This window comes from Giraffa tippelskirchi, chromosome 5 (genome assembly GCF_054371585.1).
Source record: "Giraffa tippelskirchi isolate mGirTip1 chromosome 5, T2T-mGirTip1v1.2.pri, whole genome shotgun sequence".
Classification (NCBI taxonomy): Eukaryota; Metazoa; Chordata; class Mammalia; order Artiodactyla; family Giraffidae; genus Giraffa; species Giraffa tippelskirchi.
The window spans coordinates 157,027,454-157,053,555 of NC_137279.1; the positions used below are offsets into that span (position 1 = coordinate 157,027,454).

General features: G+C 42.2%; 1 protein-coding gene across 15 annotated transcripts in view; it reads right to left on the reverse strand.

The window, feature by feature from the left end:
• Positions 1-26,102, reverse strand: part of PGM1 (phosphoglucomutase 1) — a 73,520-nt gene that overhangs the window by 21,636 nt on the left and 25,782 nt on the right. For 2 of the 15 annotated variants that reach the window (XM_081486578.1, XM_081486575.1), the window contains exons 1-6: positions 14,145-14,662; positions 8,567-8,729; positions 8,073-8,219; positions 6,520-6,645; positions 3,739-3,929; positions 2,143-2,297 (exon numbers count right to left, since the gene is read on the reverse strand). In XM_081486578.1, the coding sequence (XP_081342704.1) occupies positions 2,143-2,297; positions 3,739-3,929; positions 6,520-6,645; positions 8,073-8,219; positions 8,567-8,729; positions 14,145-14,444 (1,082 nt within the window). In that variant the 5' untranslated portion in view covers positions 14,445-14,662. Of the gene's footprint in view, positions 1-2,142; positions 2,298-3,738; positions 3,930-6,519; positions 6,646-8,068; positions 8,295-8,441; positions 8,730-14,144; positions 14,663-26,102 lie in introns of those variants that run through there. The other 13 variants (XM_081486580.1, XM_081486579.1, XM_081486588.1 and 10 more) reach the window with 12 other exon arrangements.

A 26,102-nucleotide genomic window follows, 5' to 3' on the forward strand; every position in this document is an offset into this window, starting at 1 on the left:
CTAACTACTCTTCTGGTTGACAGATGAATGGATAAAGAAGATGTGGTACATATACCATATAAATGGAATATTACTCAGCCATAAAAAAGAACAAAATAATGCCATTTGCAGTAATATGGATGGACCTAGAGATAGTCATACTGAGTGAAGTAAGTCAGACAGAGAAATACAAATATCGTATGATATCACTTACATGTGGAATCTTAAAAAAAAATGGTACACATGAACTTATTTACAAAATAGAAATAAAGTCACAGGTGGGAAAACAAACTTATGGTTACCAAGGGGAAAAAGAGTTGGGGAGGGATAAATTGGGAGATTGGAACTGACATATACACACTGCTACTGCTGCTAAGTCACCTCAGTCGTGTCTGACCCTGTGCGACCCCAGAGATGGCAGCCCAGCAGGCTCCACCGTCCCTGGGATTCTCCAGGCAAGAACACTGGAGTGGGTTGCCATTTCCTTCTCCAGTGCATGAATGGGAAAAGTGAAAGTGAAGTCACTCAGTCGTGTCCGACTCTTAGCGACACCATGGACTGCAGCCTACCAGGCTCCTCCATCCATGGGATTTTCCAGGCAAGAGTACTGGAGTGGAGTGCCATTGCCTTCTCCATATACACACTACTATATATAAAATAGATAACTCATAAGGACTTACTCTACAGTACAGAGAACTCTCCTCAATGCTCTGTGATGACCTTTATGGGAAAAGAATCTAAAAAAGACTGGCTATATCTAATTATAGCTGATTCACTTTGCTGTAAAGCAGAAACTAACACAACATTGTAAATCAACTATACTCCAAAACAAGTAAAAAAATAAAATAAGGACTGCTATGAGGATCAATTGAGACAGTGAATGTAAAACAAAAAAGTGTCAACTGCAAATTACTATATGATATTAGTCATTACTTTGTTAGCTGAAGTGAAGTCAGCACTAGTTCTATAAAACACACACACACACATACACACCAGAAAACTACTGCAGTGCACATCCCAGTGTTTGGGAGCAAAGGTTCTGGGTTCAAATCCTGCTCCATCATTTACTAGCTGGGTGACCTTGGGGAAATTAGTTAACTTCTTTTTCCTTTTGTTTTCCCATCTGCAAAGAGGAGTTAAATACAGCATTTACTTCATGAGGCCAGTCTGAGAATTAAATGATTTAAAATATATGCTTAGTGTCTAGCATAAGGTAATGTTTAATGAGTAATAGTTATGATTATAAGAACTATATACAGGTATATACATTCTTCTTCCTCCCTAGCCTCAGCCATTCATTCATTTGTTCTTTACCCATTCATCCAGGAACTATTTATTGGACACCTAACATGATGTAGTCAATATCCCTGGTTTGTGCTCATTTAGAGCTTTCATTTTTCAGATGTTTTAAATGTGATTTCATAAGCTAACCTAAAGCCTTTTCAAATGAGATGATATACAATAAATAAGCAAGCAAGTCAAAGATACCAATTGTTTACTGTCACTGGGTCCCTTGTTTCTCCAAAACTGAATGTATTTTTTTAACTGTTTTAGCTTTATGTTTTTTCAGATTTTGAATAAGTGAACATTTACTATGCTTGTGTGTATGGGCATCTGATGGGGGCTGGATGGGGAATATTTTTTTGAAAGTTCTGTTGAAACACTGATCTTACATCAGCCTTTCACCTCCACTCTGTGCACACTGCCCAGAGAAAGTGAGTCTCTAGAATGATGTCTTGACTACAGCAGAAGTGCCATCCATTCATTTATTCATTAACATTCAATCATTCATTTTTTAAAATGAAGCATGTGTGTGTGTATGTGTGTGTGTGTGTATCAGGCACTCCATGATCAGTCAGAGTTTAGCACAGTGACAATGACATTCTTTTATCTGTGTTAGTTTCGAGTTCAACAGGGCAGATAGTCAAGTAAACAGACTATCAGCACACAGTGTGAGAAGAGCCAGGATGGGAGAAATGCAGAATACTAAAGCAGCACAGTGGGGCACATCCAATCCAGAAAAAATGACACCATTCCTTCGTAAAGAAAACACTTAGATAACACATACTATGTATGCATCAGATGTCTGAGCTGAAAGGGGAGGAAGGGTGCTCCCAGTGCTATGAGGGTCTGCTTGGGAATCAAGGAAGTAGAGAGACCTACCGGTCCAGGGCACCACTGGTGGGCATGCTGCGTGCGAAGCCACGGACCCCAGTTTGCTGGAAGTATGGAATGCTGAAGATGTTGGCAGCAATGACAGCCACAGAATCTGAAGGGTTCACGAAGAACCCGTGCTTGCCCAGAACCATGTTCCGATCCTTTGGGAGAAGGGGGATTCAAAGGGAGATCTTTTAATCAAAGTGCTGAAGAAACCAAACTATCTTACATGGAGATTTTGTAAAATTTAAAGCTGATACATTTATTTATACTGGGTTCTAGACACTGGACTTTATTCCTAATTGATCTGTACAGTACCACTGGGCCAATGGCACCTCCGTGCCAAAGAGCTAAAACTGTTTTGAGTTAAAGTGCAAACTCCTTCTGGGCTGACTTCTCTGCTCTCCCTCCAGAGGTCAGCTGAATGTAAACTCTCTGACCTTCTCCAAACTCTGGAACCAATCACCTCTCTTCTCTCCCAGAAGAGAGCAGAGATCACACTGAAAGGAAATGTGGGCTGTTTAAAGCTTGCTAGGTCTACCAAGCATTCTCCAAGGAACAAAGCAGATGTCCCCAAGGAAAGGCTCCTAAATCTTGGCACCTCCATTTGATGCAGGACCCAACAAAATATGCTGTCACCTCACTGTTCTCCTGGTGCCTGATATACAGGAAGTACTCAAGTAACTGAGAGTAAAGAGGAACCCAGGATGCACTGCAACAGAAAGATGCACTGAAAATAATGTCTGCTTGTTCATTTGTTTAGTGACTAAGTCATGTCTGACTCTTTTGAGACACCATGGACTGTAGCCCACCAGGCTCCTCTGTCCATAGGATTTTCCAGGCAAGAATACTGGAGTGGGTTGCCATTCCCTTCTCCAGGGGATCTTCCCTACTCAGGGACAGAACCTGCATCTCCTACACTGGCAGGTGGATTCTTTACCAACTGAGCCACCAGGGAATGTCCCAATCTCTGCTGTTTAATTTCCCCAAATATTAATATTGGAAAACCTATTTTATAAGAAACAATGAATTCCAGCTGATGTTAAAGAATAATAGCAACCACCAAAATATATTTTTAACCAAGTAAATATGGGTAGTGTTTACTATCTCTAAGACACTAGCCCTCCTTGTCTGTTACATATTCACCAATGCAAATAAAAGGGCATGTTTATTTCAAATATTAACTGTAGCTAAAGAATAAGCTGTTAATTCTCTCATTATAGTTTCATCTTTCAGCTAATGTGAATGAACAGATGGGTATATCATATGGCCAAAACCCTTTCCAGAGATTGAACAAGGATTCAGCTGCTGGCTAAGAGCAAAAATCTACCTAAGGATGGAGATTGAAAACCCAGTCAGCTCATGAAGCACCAGTCATGACATGATAACCAGGCCCCAATCACCCTGCCCTTCTCAGCAAACACTAGACACATGGTTCCACTTCAAGTCATTCTGTCAAGAGGGTCTTCTAATAATTGAGCCCTGACTCCAGGTGCAATGAGGGAGCTTGACTGCACTCCAGGCTGCAGAGTCTGCTTTTCCCCCATTTAGCACATTAGGCCTGGCCTGCATCAGAGTTCACTTAAATGCACTTGTACCCACCCCATCACCATCAAAGGCAGCCCCAAAATCATGCTCTCCTGTCTTCATAGTCTCCACCAGGTCAGCTGCGTAGGTGAGGTTGGGGTCAGGGTGGTGGCCTCCAAAGTCCTCCAGGGGAACGCAGTTCACTGCTGAGTTCGCGGGGGCACCGAGTTCTTCACAGAGGATTTTTTTCACATATGGTCCCACGACTATGCAGAGCATGAAATGAAGAACCAGAAATGAAACTTATTACAGAAGGTGAGGACTGCGGACAAGGTAGAGGCGATCTAGGGAGAATGGCACAAACAGCAAAGAGAGTGTGCAAATTGTATTCAAGGGCTTGTGGGCAGATGAGTCTGGAGTAGAAAGTTCTACAAGTAGGAATAATGAGAGATTAGGAAAGAGTGGGGGAAGGGAAGGAAGCGAACCTTTATGAAGATCCTGCAACACAGGTGCTTCTTAAACATTTTCTCAGTCCTTCAAAAAGGCCCATGAGGTGCTACAACTTGGCGCTTTAAGAACCTGGACTCTGGAATCAGAGTGTCTGGGTTCAAATCTCAGCTGTCAATTATTGGCTGTATCATTTTGGGGAAAGTTATTTAAGCTATTTAATCTCTCTGCTGTGCCTCCATCTATGCCAACTGCAAAATGAAGATAATAATAGTAGCTACTTTTACAGGGTAGATGTGAGAATTAAATGAGCTAATAGATATGAGGCATCGAGAACAAGCAACAGCCCATATTTTATAAAGGCTTGTGTATTATGATTACCACCTGCATCTTATGATAGAAAAACTGAGGTTCTGAGAGGAAGCTATTTGCCCAAACTTACACAGGTAGTAGGAGTGACAGCTAGGATTCAGAGTCCTAATCTTTCTCCTCTATCAAGCTATCCAACAAACTGATTAAAAGAATACAGACAAACAAAAACACAGTAACAATACACAACAGGGAAAACCAGTCACATATTTTACAGTGACACTTAGTGTTACAATCAAGAACATTCATCTCTAAATGCTTTCACCAAGGAAGGTTCCAACACCAATATATGCGACAGAGGTCAGGACAGTATAGAATATGTGTCTCCTATTGGGGGCATGTTAAGGAGGCTACTGACACACCTCAGAATGAGGACAAGGCAGCCAGGGTTGTGAGGGGTATAGAAACGGAGGCTCTTGAGGAATAACTGAAAGGCTTGGAGAAAGAAGTCAGCTTGGTGACCAGCTTCTCCTAGTAAATACACCACCACAAGCCCCATACTCGAGCCAGCCAAGGCTTTTGCTCATTCCCCTAATGTGGCATCTCCTTTTCATCTTTTACGCATTGGCTGCAGCCACTGCCTCCGCTGGGTATAACCATCACTGGAGTTTCCACCACCTTACATCTTTCTTTCATAAAAGCTTGAGTTGGTTGCCACTTCTTCCAGAAAACCTTTCTTGATACCTTCAGTCAAACTATGTCTTCTTCCACACCCCAAGGAGAATACTTGAAATTTTATCTAACCCTCATTTTGTTGGCCTGGCAGTGGTTGGTTTCTTGCCCACTTCATCTCCCCAAGCATCAGAAGCTCTTTGAAGGAAGTGTCTACGGAATCCCTGACTACACCCTCACCCCCAAGCATACACGTAGTAGCTACTCAATACATGGCTGCTGAATGTTTTGAAAAGTCAGAATGGCCTTTGTCTGAATAAAGAAGGAGGCCCATTCTGTGAGATTCCAGAGGCAAGTTAGGACCTAAGGGAAGAAGTTCCAGAGGCAGACCAGGAGAAGTTTTCTAACTGAGATTTTGCAGTATAACAGAAGGACCTGGACAGTATCATAGAAAGGGTTCAAGCACAGGCAGAAAGTCTTCCCCACCTGGGCAGGCAGATGGATTCCAGTACCAGGGAAAATCGTTGCCACTCAAAGATATTCTAGGGACACCCCTGGTGGTCCAGTGGTTAAGAATTCACCTTCCAATGCAGGGGACGTTGGTTTGATTCCTGGTCGAGGAACCAGGATCCCACATGTGGCGGGGCAACTAAGCCCACATGCCATAACTACTGAGCCCGCACACCTCAACTAGAGAGGCTCCCACCATGACGAGAGAGAAACCTGCATGCCACAAGGAAAGATCTCACGTGCTGCAACTAAGACCTGATGCAGCCAAAAATAAGAAATAAATATATATTTTAAAAAATACCCTAAACTTCTAAATTATTACAAAACAAATAGACAAGCCAAGGGCTCAGGAATTCCCATATTCCTACATCAAGAGAACCTTAAGGCTCTGATTCGGTGATGGCTGCCACCTCTACTGATCTGGCCACAAAACCCACAGAGGAAGAGGAGGGAGAGACATACATCCTGTTGCTCCTGAACTGAGCCCTCAGCTTGCTCTGGTCAGCTTCTAAGAAAAGGCACATGTGGGAACAGGAAACTGGGGTGTGGGGCTCAGGAGCACATTTATCAGATCTAGCAAACCATGGGTTCCCTTGGGAATAGATGGGGGCGTTTAGGAAGAATCTAAGGCATCTTCTGAGGGGGAGGGAGAGTCCACAAAAATAGCTGCATGTTACTCAAAACCTGATGCCTAATGTGGAAACACTGACCGTCACACTACCTTACCATGAGGAATTTTTGCTGCATACAGTTAGATTTTATCTGTGTGAATATTACTCTGAAATGATTGCAAAGTAACGGTGTAAACACTGCCAGAGACAGCCTTAAGAAAAGGCTTGTTAAAGCATCATGATACACAAAGTTGAAAGCTGCTTCATAGCTTTGAGAGAAGAGAAGGGAAGAGAAAGGGCCCCATACCTCCATGCATGGCGTCTATACGGATCTTTAGTCGGTTTGGACCAGAAAGCAGTTCTTTCAGTGCGTTGAAATCAAAGATGTTTCTCAGCATCGTAGCATAAGCTTCCACTGAATCCACAATTTCCACTGTGAGAACAAACAACATTAAAAGATGGAGGAACTAAACACTTTTAGAAATATTATTCTCTGAAATGATTATATGGCTGTAAACATGCAATTGCTACTTTAAAAGGACATTTATGGAGCAGCTCCAATGTGCCAGGGCTGTTACATGATCTCTTATTCAAAACTAACACAAATTTCCTGAGAGGTAAATGTTATCAGTCCTATTTTACAGACGAGCAAGTTCAAGTTCTGAAAGATTAAGCAACTTGCCCACACAGCTGGGATGTGGCACACTGTGGAATTTTGACAGAGGTTTGCCTCATGGTAAACTCCTCAACTGCCATGTTGATTCATCTCCAGGAAGTGTATTTTAGCATCAAAAAATAACAGAAAAGGCAACACCTACTTTACTTTTTCCAGGCCCACTGCCATTAAGACTTAATGGTAAAAAGCAAAGAAAAATTTTTTTAATGTATCACTTTTCACATGCACTGCTAAAGGAATAAAACAAACATAAGAACTAAGTCTTGTTGAATTTTCAGGGGTCTGAACATTTTCAAAACATGAAATCTTTAAGAAATTCTCTACTGGTATTTTCTAAACCCTAAGAAGGTCTTCAAGATATACCAAAGAACTCCTTCCTCTTCCTTGGGATGCAACTGTCAGTCCTGGGTAGGTTCAAACACAAAATGCATCCCACAAACTTGCAGTCCAGATGAAAGAATACATGTAAGAACAAAGTCGAAATACAAGTCACACTGCTAACCATCTCATCCTCGTTGTATTAATATGAATAATTTCATAAACATTTATTTCATCAATTACTATCATACATTAGCATTCAACAATAAAATGTTTACCACAGCTGCTACACAGGGAGTTCAAATTTAGCCCCCAAAATGGTCTAAGTTGATTTTTACTGAAAATTAAATCAAAGCCCAGGCTTTGGAATCATTCACACCTGCATTTGAATGCTGGTTTACCACTCACTATGTGACCCTGAGCCTGTTACTTAAGTTCTCTCTGCCTTTGTTTCCTCATCTGGAAAAAGTGAATAGTAATAGTGCTACCCTCACAGGGCTAACATAAGAATCAAATGAGATAATGCATGTGAAGAACCTGGCACATAATAAAAGCTCAATAAAAGACAGCTATGAACATGATGCCACAGGTCTTCTTGCCAAGGCCGTACATTTCATAGGTATGAAAACTGAAGCTGAGAGATTTAGAATTGACTCACCCAAGGCCCCTCAGCTGATCCCCAGCATAGCCCAGAAAGCCCAAGTCTCTAGACTCTCAGACCCAGTTCCAGCCCTGCTAACTTATGCATGCAAAGCTTGGTGACCACAATCTTTCCAGAGATAAAGACCCACTTTATTAAAACCTTGAAAGGCAAATCCCTCAAGTTGGAACTAGAAGTGGGCAAGAGAGGAGGAGAGTAAACATGCCTGTGAAGGGTTTGAACTTGTTTTCCAGGTCAAACTGCTGCTTTCCCAGAACCCCAAGGTCTACTTGCAGGTCAGGGCAAATTGCATATTCTTCGATTGTCTTGCTGATTTGGAAAATTTTATCAGTTATTGCTTCCGGGGCAGGACCTGGAAATCGAACAGCAAATAGTAGGTCATTTTGTATAGCTGACATGGAAATACAAAGAACACAAAGCTCATCAACTAATTCCTCTCACTAGTGCATCTGCCATGCCATCATTCAGGCAGCAAAGTATCAAAATTTTCTAAAAGAAAATATTATGTTAATGATCATTCATGCAGAGCATCTCATATTCAGGTACGGCAAAATGAGAAGCATCTCATTTTCACCAAAAGGAAACAAAGAGCTCTCTTGCTAAGGATAAGAACCAGAATCCTGACCTCCCAAGGGCTTGGTTATAGGTTTGTCCTATAGAACAAAACATTGGTTGTACTCAAAATGACAGCAAACTCACCTCCATTGGAAATATTGAACTTGATTCCAAAATCTCCACTGGGGCCTCCTGGGTTGTGGCTGGCTGTCAGAATGATCCCACCGATGGCTTTGATCTTTCTAATAATGCATGATACAGCAGGCGTGGAGAGGATTCCATTCTGTCCAATAACCAAACGACCAATCTAGGAGAAGAAATCCAGGATACACACTTTAACATCAATAAATCCAGAGCCACCGCACAGTGATGCCAGAACAGCTAGATGGACAAAGAAATATTCTACTGGACCAAAAACGATGCCCTTAATGAATGTATAACAGCTTGGGTTGTTAGTATTATTATATTGAAGTATTGTATAGTTGCTGTTGAGTAATACTATTATTGAAATAGAATCAGCTTTGCTGAACAAAGCCATTTCTTCAGACAGTTTTGGGGGACTTTATAGTGTATGATCTGGGAGAGCTATAAGGTTCTGGTAATAAAAGAAAACAGAGCCTTTCCAGATCAGGTTCATAATTTGGATACATTATAAAACTGTGGGAAAACCCACATTTTCATCTACTTCAATCATGCTTTCAATCCAAATTGGAAGAGAGACTATAAATTTAACTAGTTAAAGGAATCCTAACCCAAAGAGGAGGCTTTTATAAACTAAAATGTCTAAAAAAGTAAAAGGGGCAAACTTTGTATGAAGAAATGTTATAAAATGTATCTCACAAATTTATTGCCAATCAAGCTTGGATTTTTCTTTAATTGGAGTATAATTGCTTCACAATGCTGTGTTAGTTTCTGCTGTACAATGAAGTGAATCAGCTATATGTATACATATACCCACACTCTCATGGAGCTCCCCCCACCATCCCACCCCTCTAGGTCATCACAGAGCACTGAGCTGAGCTCCCTGTGCTGTACAGCAGCTTCCCACCAGCTATTTCACACATAGTAGTGTATATATGTCAAACCTGATCTAATGGGTTCCTCAAAGCAGAACACACCTATCCACACTAGGGTGTACCTGGGCTTCCTCCTGGGCCTGGAGCGGGGAATGCTGGGAGTGTTACTGGGTAAACCAGCCAGGACCAGGACCATCTACATGAAGGAGCTACAGGTTGCATTCTTAACTCACCTGCCCATATCTTTCACAGATGGTATCTATAAGCACAGCTCCTTACTAAAATGATTGTAATTTATATCTGTTTCAACATGATGCAAGTTGGAAAAGAAGGAAATTCCGTCAGTTCCTCTGACTAGAGATGTGATTGATTCATGAAAAGATTTTAAAAAAGAGGAGTTTGTGCCCTTCTTCCACCCTCCCCTCTGAAGACACAGGGACGTATTTAAGTTTTCCAGTTGTTATTTCTTCTTGCCCCACCCAAGATAAATGTAGTTGAAGAAATGACTTGATGGTGAAAGATGTGTTTCTAATAAACATGCCAACAAGATACCTGGATTCCCTGGGGAGGTTTTTCTGGGATTGTTAGCTTTGCCACCTTCCTGTAGGTCACTAATAGCTTGACTGGCTTATAATTAAACCTCTCCATTATCAACCACCTCCCAGGAAGCAGCTGCTTCATTCCAGGCCCCTTTTGGCTCTTGTATGTCTACCCCTGAACAATTTCTGTTATTCTAATATATTTCTTATGGCCTGCCTCCCTCAGGAAGTGGTAACTCCCTGACTCTATACAGTGGAAATGTAACATCTCACGCTTCCGGCAGTTTCTGGGCGCTGTTCTGATGAAAACTGCTTTGCGGTTGAGCGGTTCCATAATTTTGATGAGAGGAGCTTAGAGATGGCAATTTAATCAGCCACAGTGACTGGTGGAGTAATAAGAAAACTGTGTTTGTGCATCAAGCACACTGACTTCTACTTTGATCCCATATGTGCTTAACATAGAAGGGGAAGCTGATAAATGAATATTAAGCCATGCCACACAGGTCATCTCATAATTCTACCATTCCTTATGGTGAAATCTGCAGTCAGTAATGGTCCAAGACTGAGAGGATTATAACAGGAAGTAAGAGTAAGAAAATCAGGAGAAGCAAGGGAAGCCCATGGTAGGTTCTTTCTCTTGAGCCCAAGAATAGGTATAGCTGAGCTTCCAGAACAGACTCTTTCCCATGAATTCTGCTCAAGAATATTCATCTTCAACTTGATATTTGGGAGATATTATTACTCTACTATCCTCCTCCCCTTAAGGATGTCTGGAGCACTGTAATAGCTCCTGACTCAATCTCCCCTGCCTCTCTCCCTCCTGCACCTCTCTTGCTCTACCCTCACGGAATCTATCTGACCTACCGGGCCCACCTAGTTCATCTTTGTAGACTATAGTTCTAGCTATGTTCCTCCCCTGTTCAAAAACCTTCCCTATACCATATGATCCAGAAGGTCCACTTCTAGGTATAGATACAAAAAGAAAGCAATGACTCAAACAGGTATTTGCACACCCATGTTCACAGTAGCATTATTCACAATAACCAAAAGTGTAAACAACCCAAATGTCCATTAAAAGATGAATGGATAAACAAAATGTGGTATATACATACAATGGAATATTACTTGGCCTTTAAAAGGAAGGAAATTCTGATGCATGCTACAACATGGGTGAACCTTGAGAACATTACCCTAAGTAAAATAAGCCAGACAGAAAAGGACAAGTATTGGATGGTTCCATTTATATGAAGGACACAGAACAGGCAAACTCATAGAAAGTAGAACCAAAGTTGCCAGGGGGTGGGGGGAAGAAGAGAATGGGGACTAACTGTTTAGTGGGTACAGAGTTTTAGATGAGATGATGAAAGGGTTCTAGAAACAGTGGTGATGGTTGCAGAACATTATGAATGTAATGAATACCACTGAATTGCATACTTATAAATGGTTAAAACAGCAAATTTTGTGTTAGATATACTTTACAACGAGCTTCCCAGGTGACTCAGTGGTAAAGAATCTGCTTGCAATGCAAGAGACCTGGGTTCAATCCCTGGGTGGGGAAGATCCCCTAGAAGAGGAAATGGCAACCCACTCCAGTATGCTTGCCTGGGAAATCTCATGGCCAGAGGAGCCGAGCAGGCTACAGTCTATGGGGTCACAAAGAGTTGGACACGACTGAGTGACTAACACGCAAATGCACTTTAACACAAAAAAGGGGGAAAAAAAAGCCCTTCCCTGGGTCCCAAATGTCTACCAACTTAGAGACATCCCCTCAGCCCTGCATTGAGAGTCCTTCACCAAAAAGCATTTCCTGCCCTTACTCTTGCCCACCGCTCCCTTCTGTGTAACTCAAGTCCTGCTGCTAAACTGGATACCTCCCTCTCTCCCAACATTTTATAGTTAACCATGACAGGGAGCAAACATCAAAATATTCCTTTCAATTGAAAATAGGGCTTGGTGTTTGCTTATGTTTCCCCAAAACAAAAAACAAACAAACAAAAGGCTCCATTTTCTTTGCTCTGCCAGTCATACATACAGGTCCTATTCTCATTTCTAAAATTATCTCAAGGATAAATCTCTGGGGACTGAATGAGATACCAGTACCATAAATGAGACCCTACCAATGGTTTATTTTGTACATTAAAATTGCTTGTAACTGCAGACAGCTTTGTGCAAATAAAAGCAAAGGCAAAGTGTATTCTACTATCCATAAATGTACCAGATAAAAGCATACTAAAGGGAAGAAATGAAATTATTTCCATGTAGCTCGCCAGGCTGAAAAGCTCTCTTAGAATCGGCTCATGGGTATAGTGGGTATTGACAAAACTGAGGAAGGAACCCTGACTTCTATTAATACCAAAATCTGTGGCAATAAATTATCTTTCCTTTAGATTGCCTCCCTAAATTCTGCCCACAATCAAAGGGATGTTAAAATAGAATTTAGGATATGTTAGAAAAAGAAATCAAACTAAATAGGATTTGATAGGTTTTATCAGACGAAAGTGCTTTATCGGTCCACTAAACGTTTTACGTAATTCAGCTGTGTAGCACAAGTGCTTCAAATGCAACACTATTTTTAATAAGGAATGTCCTTGAAAAGACTTGAAAATATTTCTTGGGCTGCCACAGCTCTAACAAATAGGCAGTTACCATATTTAGTCAATTATTAGCACTTAAATGCATTATTTAGCAAACCTTCAGATCGTAAATCTGAGAAAGTCTGCAGGGTTTGCCTGAATTACACATTCCTACCACCCCTTCCACATACTTCTTCTTTGCACAAAAATGAAATGAAGCCAAATATATCATAGCAAAGGGGACAGTGTACCAGATCCACTCAACAATATAGATATATGCAGAGAAATAATGTTTCATTCGTTCTCTCCCAAAAGATTAAAAGCATCTTAATACCATTGCCTTTGCAGCTCTCCTCAAAGATGAAATTTACAGCATGTCACACTTTATCTTTAAAATGTGTATGCATCATAATTTCATATTTGAGTGCTTTATCAGCAAATTTTACATGAGAAGCATTCAGATTCTGAACCTGGGTACAAAGGGAATCTCACATTAACAACAATAGGATGTACAAACTCTTCTAAATAGAATTTGGTAACTAACATATGCTTTTTTTTTTAATTTGACTTTTGCAATCACACCTGCTTAGTGTATTGTTAAAATACACTGAAAATAAATGCCTAACTCACTTAGTTATAATGCTAAATTTTATGTTCTCAGAATCACTTCCAGAAAGGAAATAAAACAAATTTTTAAAATTTGTAAGTACTGAAGGACTATGTGCTCCAAATTATTGCTAAGTGTAATCTAAAACACTAAAAATGTATTTTTGGTCCCATGGAGGAATTTGCACAGCAAAAACAGCAATGTTCTGATGCCTGCCTTCCTGTAAATCAGTGAGACTGTGAAAATTGTTAGATTATCAAGATCAATGCTTCCTGGTGCAAGATTCCTTCCGATTTGGTTAATTCAGCCAACACAGTTTTTCACAATACAGAGCTTTAGCAGAGCCTCCTTATATTATAGGCTCACAGAAGTTATTATCTCTACCCTGCTGCACAAATTCACCACACACAGGACTTCTTTGTATCCAAGATCATTATAAGTGGGTCCCCTCTAACAGGTCCTCTTGGAAGGTTCACACCTAACATTTTCCAATTCTCTCCCAGCATTTCTGCACGACTACCAGGATCCACAAATAACAGCATGCCCTGGCTTTTGTTTTCCTGTTTGACAAGCGACTGAACTTCAACAAGGAAGCCATTGAAAGAAAACAAAATCTTCCTCTTTCCGCGGCTCCTAAGAGCCTCCTACGCAGGACAGAGTGCCCCTTAAAACTAGTTAGAATGTAGATAAGACAGCTTAAGGCGGGGTGAGCTTTAAATGTCTAAAAGCAACAGGTACATTTTCAAGCACCAGGCACAGAGTACAACATAAGAAACTGAGTTTACATCCCCAAATCCCAATGTGACAAATGTAATTTCAGGGGTAATATCACAATATACAATCTCTGAAGTCACAATCAAACTTAATTGGATATTAGTAGCATTTAGGTGTATACAACATACAAATCTTTGTACTTGGGTATATTTTTGCAGAATTAAGAGGTTATATTGAGAGCCAGAAACATAGAAATACTTATCGTATACCAACCCCATTGGCAGCTGCCATCTGCACTATTGTCTCTATTGCCGATTTATTAAAATACCGCCCATCTCCACCAACCACCAGTGAGGCTCCCTGGCGATCTTTTAGGTCTATGGAAAAGAATATACTCTGGATGAAATTCTCCAGATAGCATGGCTTTTCCTCGAAATAGAAGGTTTTCTTCCGTAATCCACTAGTTCCTGGTTTCTGGTCATAGTAGGGAGCCGTAGTAAAAGTCAACAGAGGGAGAGGACCTTCTTCCATTTTTCTGTATTTCCCAGAAATCCATTCATCAAAATCACTCATCTTTCATTTCCACCACTTGGCTCAGCGAGGGTGTCCGGAAAGCAATCAAGGGTCCCCAAAATAGTCTGTCCAACCTGAAGCTGCTACAGTGTCACCCGAGTAACTAAAATAGAGATCTTGCCTGGATGATCCCTCTCAATGAGGAAACGGGGTTAATTCCTGTTGTCGTCGCCCATGTGAAAAAGTGACGGACCAAACATCCACCCACACCCACGCTCAAAGCAGATATCTCCAGTGTTGTTTTGATGAGGACATTCTGCCCACAACCATGCCAAATACCCTTCAATTATTTTTGCCTCATTTCCCTGTTAGGGTGGAGATAGGTCCAGAGGGTGCTGCGTGCAGCAGACTTCAGTTACAAACACCAGGTGGCTTCCAGACTCCTCTCCCACAGCCGGGCAAAGACGGAGCCAGTGCAGTCCTAAGGAGCAGGTTCGTGAACAAGACACCCTGGTGTGGCTCCCACTGCCACTGACACCCTTAAACCAGAGCCTCTCTGGCAGTCATCTCTGATAAGGCCATCTGCAGCTAAAGTTGTTTCATGCCATCTCGCAAATTAAAGGTCAGTCTTAAAATGGAAATGACGGATCTCAGTTACCTCTGGCTTCCTTTCATCACCGTCATTTTGATACTCAAATATCTGATACTCAAGTGATCTTTTTTTTTTTACTTCCCACATGCAATCCCAGTCAGAAGGGAGAAGAGGCATCAAACAGAACAGATTTATTCATTGGCCACCAAAGATTTACTAAATAGTATTCAATTCTAGAAGAACAGAGACTCATAGACATGCCCTGAATGATCAACAGCTGGTCATTCCCTTGAATTTACAGAAAAGTAGGGATGAACAGGGCTTCCCTGGTGGCTCAGATGGTAAAGAATCTGCCTGCAATGCGGGAGACCTGGGTTCGATCCCTGGGTTGGGGAGATCCCCTGGAGCAGGGCATGGTAACCCACTCCAGTATTCTTGCCTGGAGAATCCCATGGACAGAGGAGCCTACCAGGCTGCAGTCCATGGGGTCCCAAAGAGTTGGACATGACTGAGCAACTGAACAACAACATTGTCGAGGTTTTAGTGAACCTGTTAAGGAGACTTGGAAAGTAAATCGAGACTAGTTATGCCACATGTCTGGGGAGTTTGATGTGCACATAAAAGTCAGGTTTTCAAGGGAAAAGTAGTAATCCCTTGAAAAACCAAAATCTGAGTATTTTCCTACTAACTTGTCCAGCCAGGTCCAAAAGTAGACAGGCCCTGGGAGCAGCAGACACCCTTCTGTGAGGCAAGAATGTCTCTTTGTTCCAGGCGCTGCTCACACAGGACCGAGAACTAACAGGCCATGAGCAGAAAGCAGGCCACTACAAAGGGAGCCTGGTCTCCTTCACATGGCAAATGGGGCTGGCCCATCTGCAAGCAGGACCTCAAGATACAACCTTAACATAATTCACAAGACACATCTATTAAGCTGAAAACCAGACAGTCAAAAGATAACTATATTTTATAGCTTATTTTTGCCCCTTATTGCATTTTTAAAACTAAAACTCTTGTGAAATAAGCTTGCTTTAGTACTCTACACATCCAATATTTTTCAACTTACTTCAAATGCACTTTTTAAATTCATATTTTTTCAGTTCAGTGGCCAGTTTTCTCTGGTTTTTGATAGGTTCACAAATTACACCAGTATATATGTCTTGACATATTTAATAATAGAGCCATATTTCTGAAATATCAACTCAATAGTTTTTTCATTGGGAATAACAGAGCAACCAACCAAGTAATTGGTAGTTTCCTTAACGAGGTCTTGAAACCCCGGCGAAGATTTAGGAACGCTTGGTTGCAAGGGGCTCCAACATCCCCACTAAAGCTTCTCTGCTCACACATTCCAGCATGTTCTCTGCTGGTGGTTGACCACTCTCTCTTGAAGCTCTTTCTGAATCCAGAGCTAGGGAGAGTAACGTTCTCTTAGGGGCTTTTCCCATACATTTACTTATTTTATTTACAGCTTATGGTCAGTGCAAATAAATTCCATAAAATGAGAAATCATAAAGACTCAATGCGCAATTATGAAAATTCAAAATAGATGTTCAACACACACACCAAAAAAACACCACAAGCATCAAAGTGAGTTTATTTGTAGCATAAGATCTGACAGGTGTTATTTCAAAGCATGGCAAATGCTTGTTTAGGTTTTTTTTTATTTTTTAAGGCAGTGGCCATATCAGATACTAGAACACCTCAGCTTATCAGTGTGTTTTTGTACAAACCAAAATTTGTTTCTAAAAATATTGCTTCACATCGAAATTGTTGTAAAAGCTGTACTTGTCCAGAATTAAGCCTATTCTTAGGCCTTGTACAGGTCTCTCACCACCTAAAAACTGACTGATACAGAAAGTATTCCAGATGTAACTATTCTGATTCTAAGGTAGTTGAAAAGAATCATTTCAAATTTCATAATGCTGGTGCTCTTCCAGCCCTATCTCTCCAAACAGCTGATACGCCACTTCAGGGTTCATTATTTGATGGTCTCTCACTTTCAAGGCTTTTAAATATTCCTCTCCAGTAGAGCATCTTCATATTTAAAACATTATTTAACACTAATGGAAACAGTAGCATTTGAGCATTGAGAAGTCCTATGTATGAAACCTGGGGAATCCGGTCACTAGGTGAACCCAGACCCCCTCTAGGATGGAATGTCCTTATGGACACATACACTTTTTTATTTTACTGCAATGTGAGCCAGCTTCACAGAGAGGCATGGACTGGAAAGACTCTCATCTCTCATGGCTCTTGCATGTGCCAATGAATACCCAGCAATTCAAGTGTACATCAAGCCTAAGGCTCCAAAGGAGAGAGTTTGGTACCTCAAAGCAAAGAGCAATGTTTTCACCAACTACATGTGTTGGCATGGTGTTTGTCAGCATGCAAAACTGAACCAAAAAGATATAATACTTGCCCTAAAAAAGCTTCTATTCTAAAAATGGGCCTGAGTCATAATTTTATGGACACTATAGAACTCAACCCCATATAAAAATATTACCAGAGCAGCAATGTTAGATGGACTGTGAAGTGTGGTAAAAAAGGAGAAGCATTAAAAACATTAAGCTTCCAAAGACGCTCAGACTAAGTGGGACAGCTATTAAGAAACTCATTTGTATGAGCTCTCCAGCAAAGGTTGAACTTCATCTTCAGAAACGTTACTGTCGAGCATAGCGAACCCAATTTGGCCTAATGAATTCGCCTGCCTCGCCAGTACTCCTTCACAATGACACAAATTACATTTAAACCATATGGGGGATTTAAGGATTATTCCCTTCAGACAAGAAACTTTCATATTGGTCTTGGGTCCAATCAATTTCACAAGGGCAGAGTTATGAACCCCTTCGCTCCCAGCCTCGCAAAGACTCCAGTTTCCACTCTGATCAGCAGTGATGCCTTCCTAGTAGAAGACAGCAGAAACAGAAGACTTGCCAATACTTTATTCATTCTATCTATCTTTCTTTTTTTCCATTGACAAACGTTTACTGGATAGCTAACTGCCAGGTCCCTGGGCTCATGGGAGAGTGGGACCCAAGGCCTGAAAAGATTCACCTCTTCACATCAAGCATTATTCTTTAGAAAATGCCACAGGAATGGGTACATTATTTAGAACTGGTAACCCTGTCTTTCAGCACAAGCACTAGAAAGTAAGCTACTAACTGGGCTGAAAGCAGCAGGGATCATCAGACCCCCCCAGGCTAAAATGCTGTGCTTATGATGCTGCAGGTGCCTGTCCAAGTATTGGGGTCAATTATCCTCCAATTAAAAAAATATATATATTGGTTTCTAAAATGTATGAGAGGTACAATCTTGAGCAATTCACTTAACTGACCCAAGTCTGTAAGCTAGGGATCACAATGAAGGTTGTTCTGAGCACTGAATTGGGCAACATGTACGAAAACACTTATGACCTGTGATTCCAGTGACAGGAATCACAAGCTGGGAAAAGTCATTCATTTCTCCAACCAACAGTATGTAAACTTGCAATGACTGCCTGCCACAGAGGAGACACTGCAGGATAATGCAAAGACCACAGGTTCAGGAGCCAGACACAACCAGGGCTCAAATCTTGGACTCTAAACAGACTTGTGGACACAGTAGGGGAAGGAGAGGGCAGCACTGAAACATATATATTACCATATGCAAAATAGCCAGCCAGTGGGAATTTGCTGCCTGACACAAGGAGCTCAAACCCAGTGCTCTGTGACAACCTAGAGGGGTGGGATGGAGTGGGAGGTTGGAGGGAGGTTCAAGAGGGAGGGGACATATGTATACCTATGGCTGATTCATGTTGATGTGGAGCAGAAATCAACACAACGTTGTAAAGCAATTATCCTCCAATTAAAAAAATATATATTGGTTTCTAAAATATATGAGAGGTATAATCTTGAGCAATTCACTTAACTGACCTGAGTCTGTAAGCTAGGGATCACAGTGAAGGTTGTTCTGAGTCCTGAATCAGGCAACATGTATGAAGATAGTTATGACCTGTGTCTGGCATCCAGCAGATTATCATTAAATGTTAGCCCCTCACCCTTCCATCCTCAATGCCCTGAGGATGAAAATGGGACGATGATACCTGCCTCACAACGAATGTCTATGAAGACCCTTGTGAACTAGAAAAGGATATAAAGATATGAATTTTTATTCACATTCTGAGGAGTGGTAAGGATAGAAAAAAAGGTGAATGGACCTTTGTTCTTAAGAAGTTCATGTTAGAGGAGCTGTCACAACCTGGTGACCTCAGTGATATCCCAGCGGTGCCTGGACAGGACTGTGGCTCTCAAGAGGCTGCAGTGATGGGGTGAGGCTGAAGAAGTAGCTGGGACAAGGTTACATAGTCTCATGAACCACAGTAAGGTTTATTTTGCAGGCACCGGAAGCTATGGATATTTTTAAGCAGAAGGAATACAAACTGCTTTTTTTTTTTTTTTGAAAGTTGACTGGCTGCCAGTAGTGTATCAAACAGCTTGGAGAAGGAGAGACTGGAAAAAGATTAACCAAGGCTTGCACAAAGGATTCCCTCTGCAGCTGAGGTGGATCTGAGGATCCTGGTCTCTGTGACCCTGTCCAGAGCTGCTCCTCTTATATAAGACTTCTTCAACTCTGAGTCCTTGGCCAGTTTGGGCTCTGTAGGTTACTCTCCTCCAACATGAAGACACTACCCAAACAACCTCTTTTTCCTCTGACCCCTTCTGCTCACTCTTCTCTAAGAACTGTCCCTGACCCCACCCTACAACAGTGGGCTCCTAGGGCCATGTTGCTACTGCAGGGCTCAGGCCATGATCATAAAGGGCAGACAACTGACCAAAGCTGCATCACTCATATTTTCTCTTCTAGGAATCTAGAATTAGGACTCAAAAGTGTACCAGTCAGATTTAGTTAGTCTTTGAACTGGGAAGACAGGTAAACTCAGAAGCTGTGGGGCAGGGACCTCATGTCGTGAGAATATCTATAGAACTGTAACTGGCAGACGTGAGAATACGGGAGACCACAAGAGAGCAATTATGCAGATCCATCTCTGGGTCACTCAGGCACATCTAAGAGCTGGGGACCTGATACACAGAACTGGAAAAGAATTCAGAGTAGTTTCAGGCAGAATATCAATTAGATGGATCTTCTCAAGAGAGTAAGGACTGCAGACTCATGAGACATGAGAACTGGGGAAAGTGGTCAGTGAACACAAGCCACCTGAGACCCCCCTGTTGGCATGAGTCCTGGACTGGAGCGGTTCCACTGTTAGATTTCCAGTCAATGTCACCCCCAATTCCAGTGGAAGTGTGTGTTAGTTACTCAGTTGTGTCTGACTCTTTGCGACCCCATGGACTGTATCCCGCCAGGCTCCTCTGTCCTTCAGGCAAGAATACTACAGTGAGTAGCCATTTCCTTCTCCAAGGGATCTTCCTGACCCAGGGATCGAACCCGCGTCTTCCGCATGGCAGGCAGATTCTTTACCATCTGAGCCACCAGGGAAGGCCAACTGCTTGGAATAAGAGAATGGTTTTTGAATTGGGCACTTTTTAACATAAAAAGATTTAGAATTAAGTATGATGTGAAGCAAACTCATAGTAGAAAGATAATAAAATAAACCAAACATAGTATTACTGTTTTGTAATAAGTCTTAGAGAAAATTTATATTTTAAGTACATTAAGAGAATCTGGGATATTAGTTTACCTAACAGGTCAGCCCTGTGACACCAATTTACAATGTACAGTTGAGTAACTTATTTTGGCTTATGATTTTAAGAGAATTTTATAAAAGTTATAAACATTACTAGAAAAGTCAAGAAAACTTTGAATGTATCATATTTTTATATTTAAATCATCAGATGCAGACCGCTAACTGCAGTGTTTCAAGGAATGGACTTTAGGGCTAGATTGACGGAGTTGGAACCCAGCTCTGCCAGTCACTGGCTGTGTGACCTCAGACAAGTTACTTAACCTCTTTGGGCTTCCACTGCCCCCGTCTGAAAAACTGAGTCCCCGAACAACAGTCCCCCACCCCGTGTGTTGTCACAGTCACCACTGAATGAGGTAATATACAGAAAATTCTAAAACCAGTGCTGGTGTAGGGCACCCTGCACAAATATCTGTGATTATCATTATTAGATTACATGAGAACAATGGGAATATTTTCACACTTTTGCTTGTTAGACAAAGGCTTCAAAAAGTAAACAAACATATTGATTTCTAAACTTGTAATATTCATAGGAGTTTGAGTAAATGACTTTATAACTAAAATCTCATCCACACACATACAGACACACAAACAAAAATGAAGCAAACATGCTAAGATAAACAGAGAGTCCAAGGCTAACTACCCGGGCTCCTCCTGCTTCAGATTCTTGTAAGGTGCATGTGCCCACCCTGCCCCTGGCTTTCAGGAGACCCTCTGGCCTTATCAGACAGTCCTCTTAGAGGCTCCCTCTAGCAGACTGGGTTTCTATTACTTGCCACCCCTACAGCTCCTCACTGTGTTGAATGGGGCTCTGCAATGCATGGCTCCACTCGCCAGGTATGAGGCAGGCTCCACCTGCTATCCCATCCTGGCAAGAAGGGGAAGAAAAGAAACCCCCTGCCTTCACAGTCTGAGATCCTCAGCCAACTGCAAGGAGCCCTTAAGCAAAGTAGTTAACCTCTCAGTGCCAACATTTTTCGTCTTTGAAGTGGGGACTGAAAATCGCACCTCCTTAGACTTAACTGTGGTGATCATTTGACAACTCTGCAATATCGAATCATTAGATTGTACACCTGAAACTAATACAATGTTATATATCACTTACTCCTCAATTATTCTTTAAAAATGCATCTTTTAAAGAGAGTTTAAAAAAAGAATGAAATAGTACATACTGCACAGGTGTGTTGTATAAAGATAGGATGAGTTAACAAATGAAAAATAGCTTAGCACTGGCTGGTTCTAGCGCCCTGTGAGCCCTACATTAGAGTTAGCTTTTATGACTGCCCTCAATCAATTTGAAAATATACAGCTGCATTTCATACCTATCTCTGAGTATATCTGTTTTAATAGAGTTAGGAAATGTCTTTTAAAGAAAAGGAGAAACTACATTAAGCTCTAAAGGTACAATGCCAGAAGAATTATGAGGACCAGATGGTTTGCTTAGAGCTGTCCAGAATCTTAGGTTCAAAAAATACTCCTGGGCTTCCTTGGTGGCTCAGTGGTAAAGAATCTGCCTGCCAAAGTGGGAGACATGAGTTTGATCCCTGATCCGGGAAGATCCCACATGCCTGGGAACAACTAAGCCCGTGCACCACAACTGTTGAGGCTGTGCTCTAGAGCCTGAGAGCCCCAACTACTGAAGCCCGAGTGTACTAAAGCCCATGCTCCAGAACAAGAGAAGCCCCGACGATGAGAAGCCCGCGCTGCAACTAGAGGGCAGCCCCCTGCTTGCCGTGACTAGAGAAAAAGCCCATGTGCACTAACAAAGATCTAGTGCAGCCAAAAATAAACAAAATTATTTTTTAAAAAACCACACTCCTGAAGCATATTTTGATGTTAAAAACAAATAGAACTGCTGCCTGGAAGCATGTACATCCTTTAGCATCCGTCAGTCTGCTGTCCCTCTACTGACCCACCCCTGTGTCCAACGGTTACTGTGTAAACTGACTTTCTCCAGTGATATCATCAGGCACCGTGGGCCGCCAGAAGATGACAGATTCAAGTTGTTGAACTTCTGGCCTAAATGGAGAGATAAATAGGTCAATAAGTCATTTTAAAAAGAAGTAAAATATGAGAGCTTGTAACTGTGCTCTGAGTGCTCAGAGGAAAGAGAAAATTTTTAGAAGGTGTTTTCCACTCCACAAGTGCCATTCTTAACTTGCGTGGTTAAATCTAAAAACAATCTCCCTACCGTGAAGATGCTCAAGGTTTAGGAATTAACTTTTAGGAATTAACTTTCATACAAAAAGTACATGTCAAGAGGACTCCTGCTTAATAAGAAATCACCAATATTTAATCATTCTGACCTAAAAAAAACCAATGTATATAGTTCATATAAAATTTTTATATGTATTTTTATCTTATTTCCTTTTGGAGCATCCTCAAATATTTTTTCATTTAAATTCCCGAAGCATATTCATTTGCAGCTAATAGAATATTTTCCCATATTCTGTCTAATTACCAGGAATTATGTATCAAAATCCTTTAGCAAAAAGTGTGTATTAGTCGCTCCATCGTGTCCAACTCTTTGTGACCCCTGGACTGTAGCCCACCAGGTTTCTCTGAACATGGAATTCTCCAGGTAAGAATACTGGAGTGGATTGCCATTCCCTTCTCCAGAGGAACTTCCCAATCCAGGGATCGAACTATGGTCTCCTGCATTGCAGGCAGATTCTTTACTGTCTGAGCTAATGTCACCTTGTCTAGGTGACCACAGTATGGCACCCAGCACTCTCAGACACACTCCCGCAGCCTGCTTCCTCATTGGCAGTCCTGGTATTACCTAGGAATGTGTTTACAAGGCTCAGAAAGTGCAGGGAGACACAGTGCCCTCACTCTGGAAGTTAGGTCATCTGGGCAAACCTGGAGGTCTCACGTCTTAGAAGCTATACAGTTCCTGATAGATAGAGGCCTGAAAACACACTCTCTGTTGATGCCTATGCTTCCTTGAAGGAACATAGCTTTCCCAGCATTCTGTGTGCTGAGAGTCACACACTGCTTGAAAACGCTTGCTTGGAAGTCATTTTTCAGTAGCAAGTTCATCTGATGGTGTGACTGTAGGGAAGGCCCCCAATCTCACAGGGAAAGGCAAACCAACATCCAAACGTCTCTTCTATCACATTTTCTCTGTAGGGGAGATCCAGAGCGCCTAGGTCTGTCTGGAAAATTCTTGGATACTGCGGGGACACGTCCTGAGTGTGAACCTGGATACCAGACCTTGGTGGCAAAATTCGCATTTTACTCTCTGTTGGCCCTACAATGGTGTGGCCTAACAACTGCTTGAAAATCCAGCCAATTGCTGTTTTTTTTACTGTGACAGCAATAGCTTTGGTCCACGCGTTGGGATTTCTGAACCAAGCGGGCGGCTCGCAACTCCTAGCCACAGGACCATTTCCAGTGGAATGTCACCTCGTCTAGGTAACCATAGTGTGGCACCCACCACTCTTGGTAAACAGAGGGATATCTAAAAAATGGCTTCATTTTCAAATCATTTATGGTTGTATGTTTCCCTCTTGTGGTAGAAAATGGAAACACAGGCAAGATTTCCTGTGTCCCTTGGAGTTTTGTGGTAGTCAGTGACTGACCCTCTATCAAACAGGAAAAATGTGGTGGATTTATTGACTTTTAAGAAGAACAGAGGAACAGTGATGTTATGTTTTCTATCTCATCACTAAGGATGTTTCCAATGATATGGCTTAGCCAAACTAGGATGTGCAGCTGTAAAGAAACTGAAAGAGGAAGGACATCTTTTTCTAAGGGATCTTTTTGAGCCAGAGTGTCTGTAAAATGGGGATAGCAAAATTTCCTTTAAAGGTTCTGACATCAATGAAGAAAGGCATGTAAAGTGCTTATCACCACACCTGGCTATAGACTAGCCACTCAGTAAATGTTACATAAACAATCAAAACAGAGATATTGGCAAAGACATTCCATCTTTCTAACACATGCCTTGATCTCTAGAGCAGAAGGCCCAGGCAGGAGTGGATCAATGCTATGGGTCAGTCAGAATAGACACCTACAACAGGGAAGGGAAAAGGTAAAGGAAGGGGTCAGACAGTCTTGAGTCTGAATCCTGCCTTTGCCAGCTTCTGGCTGTGTATGGCCTTTCTGGTTTCAGTTTTCTTGTTTGTAAAACAGGGACAATGACACTGCTTTAAGGCTATGTACAGTAGGAGATCATTGCAATCGGTCTCGATGTGCTGGGCAGTATCCCAAGAGCTTTACAAGCATTAACTCAATCTTCACAACAACCCTACAAGATCAATACCATTATTCTCAGCCCCTACCTTAGGTTACAGAGGTTATGTCATCCGCCCAAGGTCAAGTAGCTGGGAAAGTGTGGAGACAGGTTTTGAACACAGGCAATCTGGCCCCAGAGTCTACACTCCTACTATAACAGGTGGCCATGTGAATGGCAAGTACTCAACAAGAAAAAGCTTTTAAAACAGCGATCTAAAGAAATGTGACCATTTATTCTACTCTACATCATTTATGGGAATTCCTGGGATGAACAGCAGCTCAAGTGGGCAGAGGTAGGACTCTCGCTGGGCCTTAAGATTTAAGTGAGAGGCTAAGATGGCGGAGGAATAGGACGGGGAGACCACTCTCTCCTCCACAAATTTATCCAAAGAACATCTGAACGCTGAGCAAACTTCACAAAATTACTTCTGAACGCTGGCAGAGGACGTCAGGCATCCAGAAAGACAGCGCATTATCTTCGAAAGCAGGTAGGAGAAATTATAAAAGATAAAAAGAGAGACTAAAGAGTTAGGGACAGAGACCTGTCCCGGGGAGGGAGTCGTAAAAGAGGAGAAATTTCCAAGCACCAGGAAACTCTCTCACCGGTGGGTTTGGGGGAAGATTTTGAATCTCGGAGGGCAACATAACTGGGAGAAAAAAATAAGTAAAACCCACAGATTACGTGCCTAAAGGCAACTCCCAGCAAAGAACCCCAGACGCTCGCATCCGCCACCAGCAAGTGGGGGCTGAACGGAGAGGAGCGGGAGGCACTGCTTAGGGTAAGGACTGGGCCCGAACGCCCTGAGGGCAATCTGAGGGAGCTAACGTGAGATAGCAACCTAAACAGTGGGACAGCCAGAGAGAGAGAACTATCCCGCGAAAAGCCCAAATCTAAGGCACTGCCGGCCCGCCCACAGAACAAAGGACTGAGCGATACCAGAGGAGAGCTAGCCGGCTGCGGACCGCCCCATCCCCCGCCAGACACAGCGGGCAGGCGGGGTCCGCCAGAGCTGGAAAGGGACAAACTCGGCCCCAGAGAGGGCACCCCCTACCAATCTGCAAACAGGCTCCCAGTTTCTAAGCAAAGACTGCCTGAGATCCCGGAGGGTCGACAGCCGCCGGGAGGGTCGCAGCCAGAGACCAGCTCCCCAGAACCGACACAAAGCACACCGGAGCCGGGCGCGCCTGTAAACCGAGGCGGGGACCA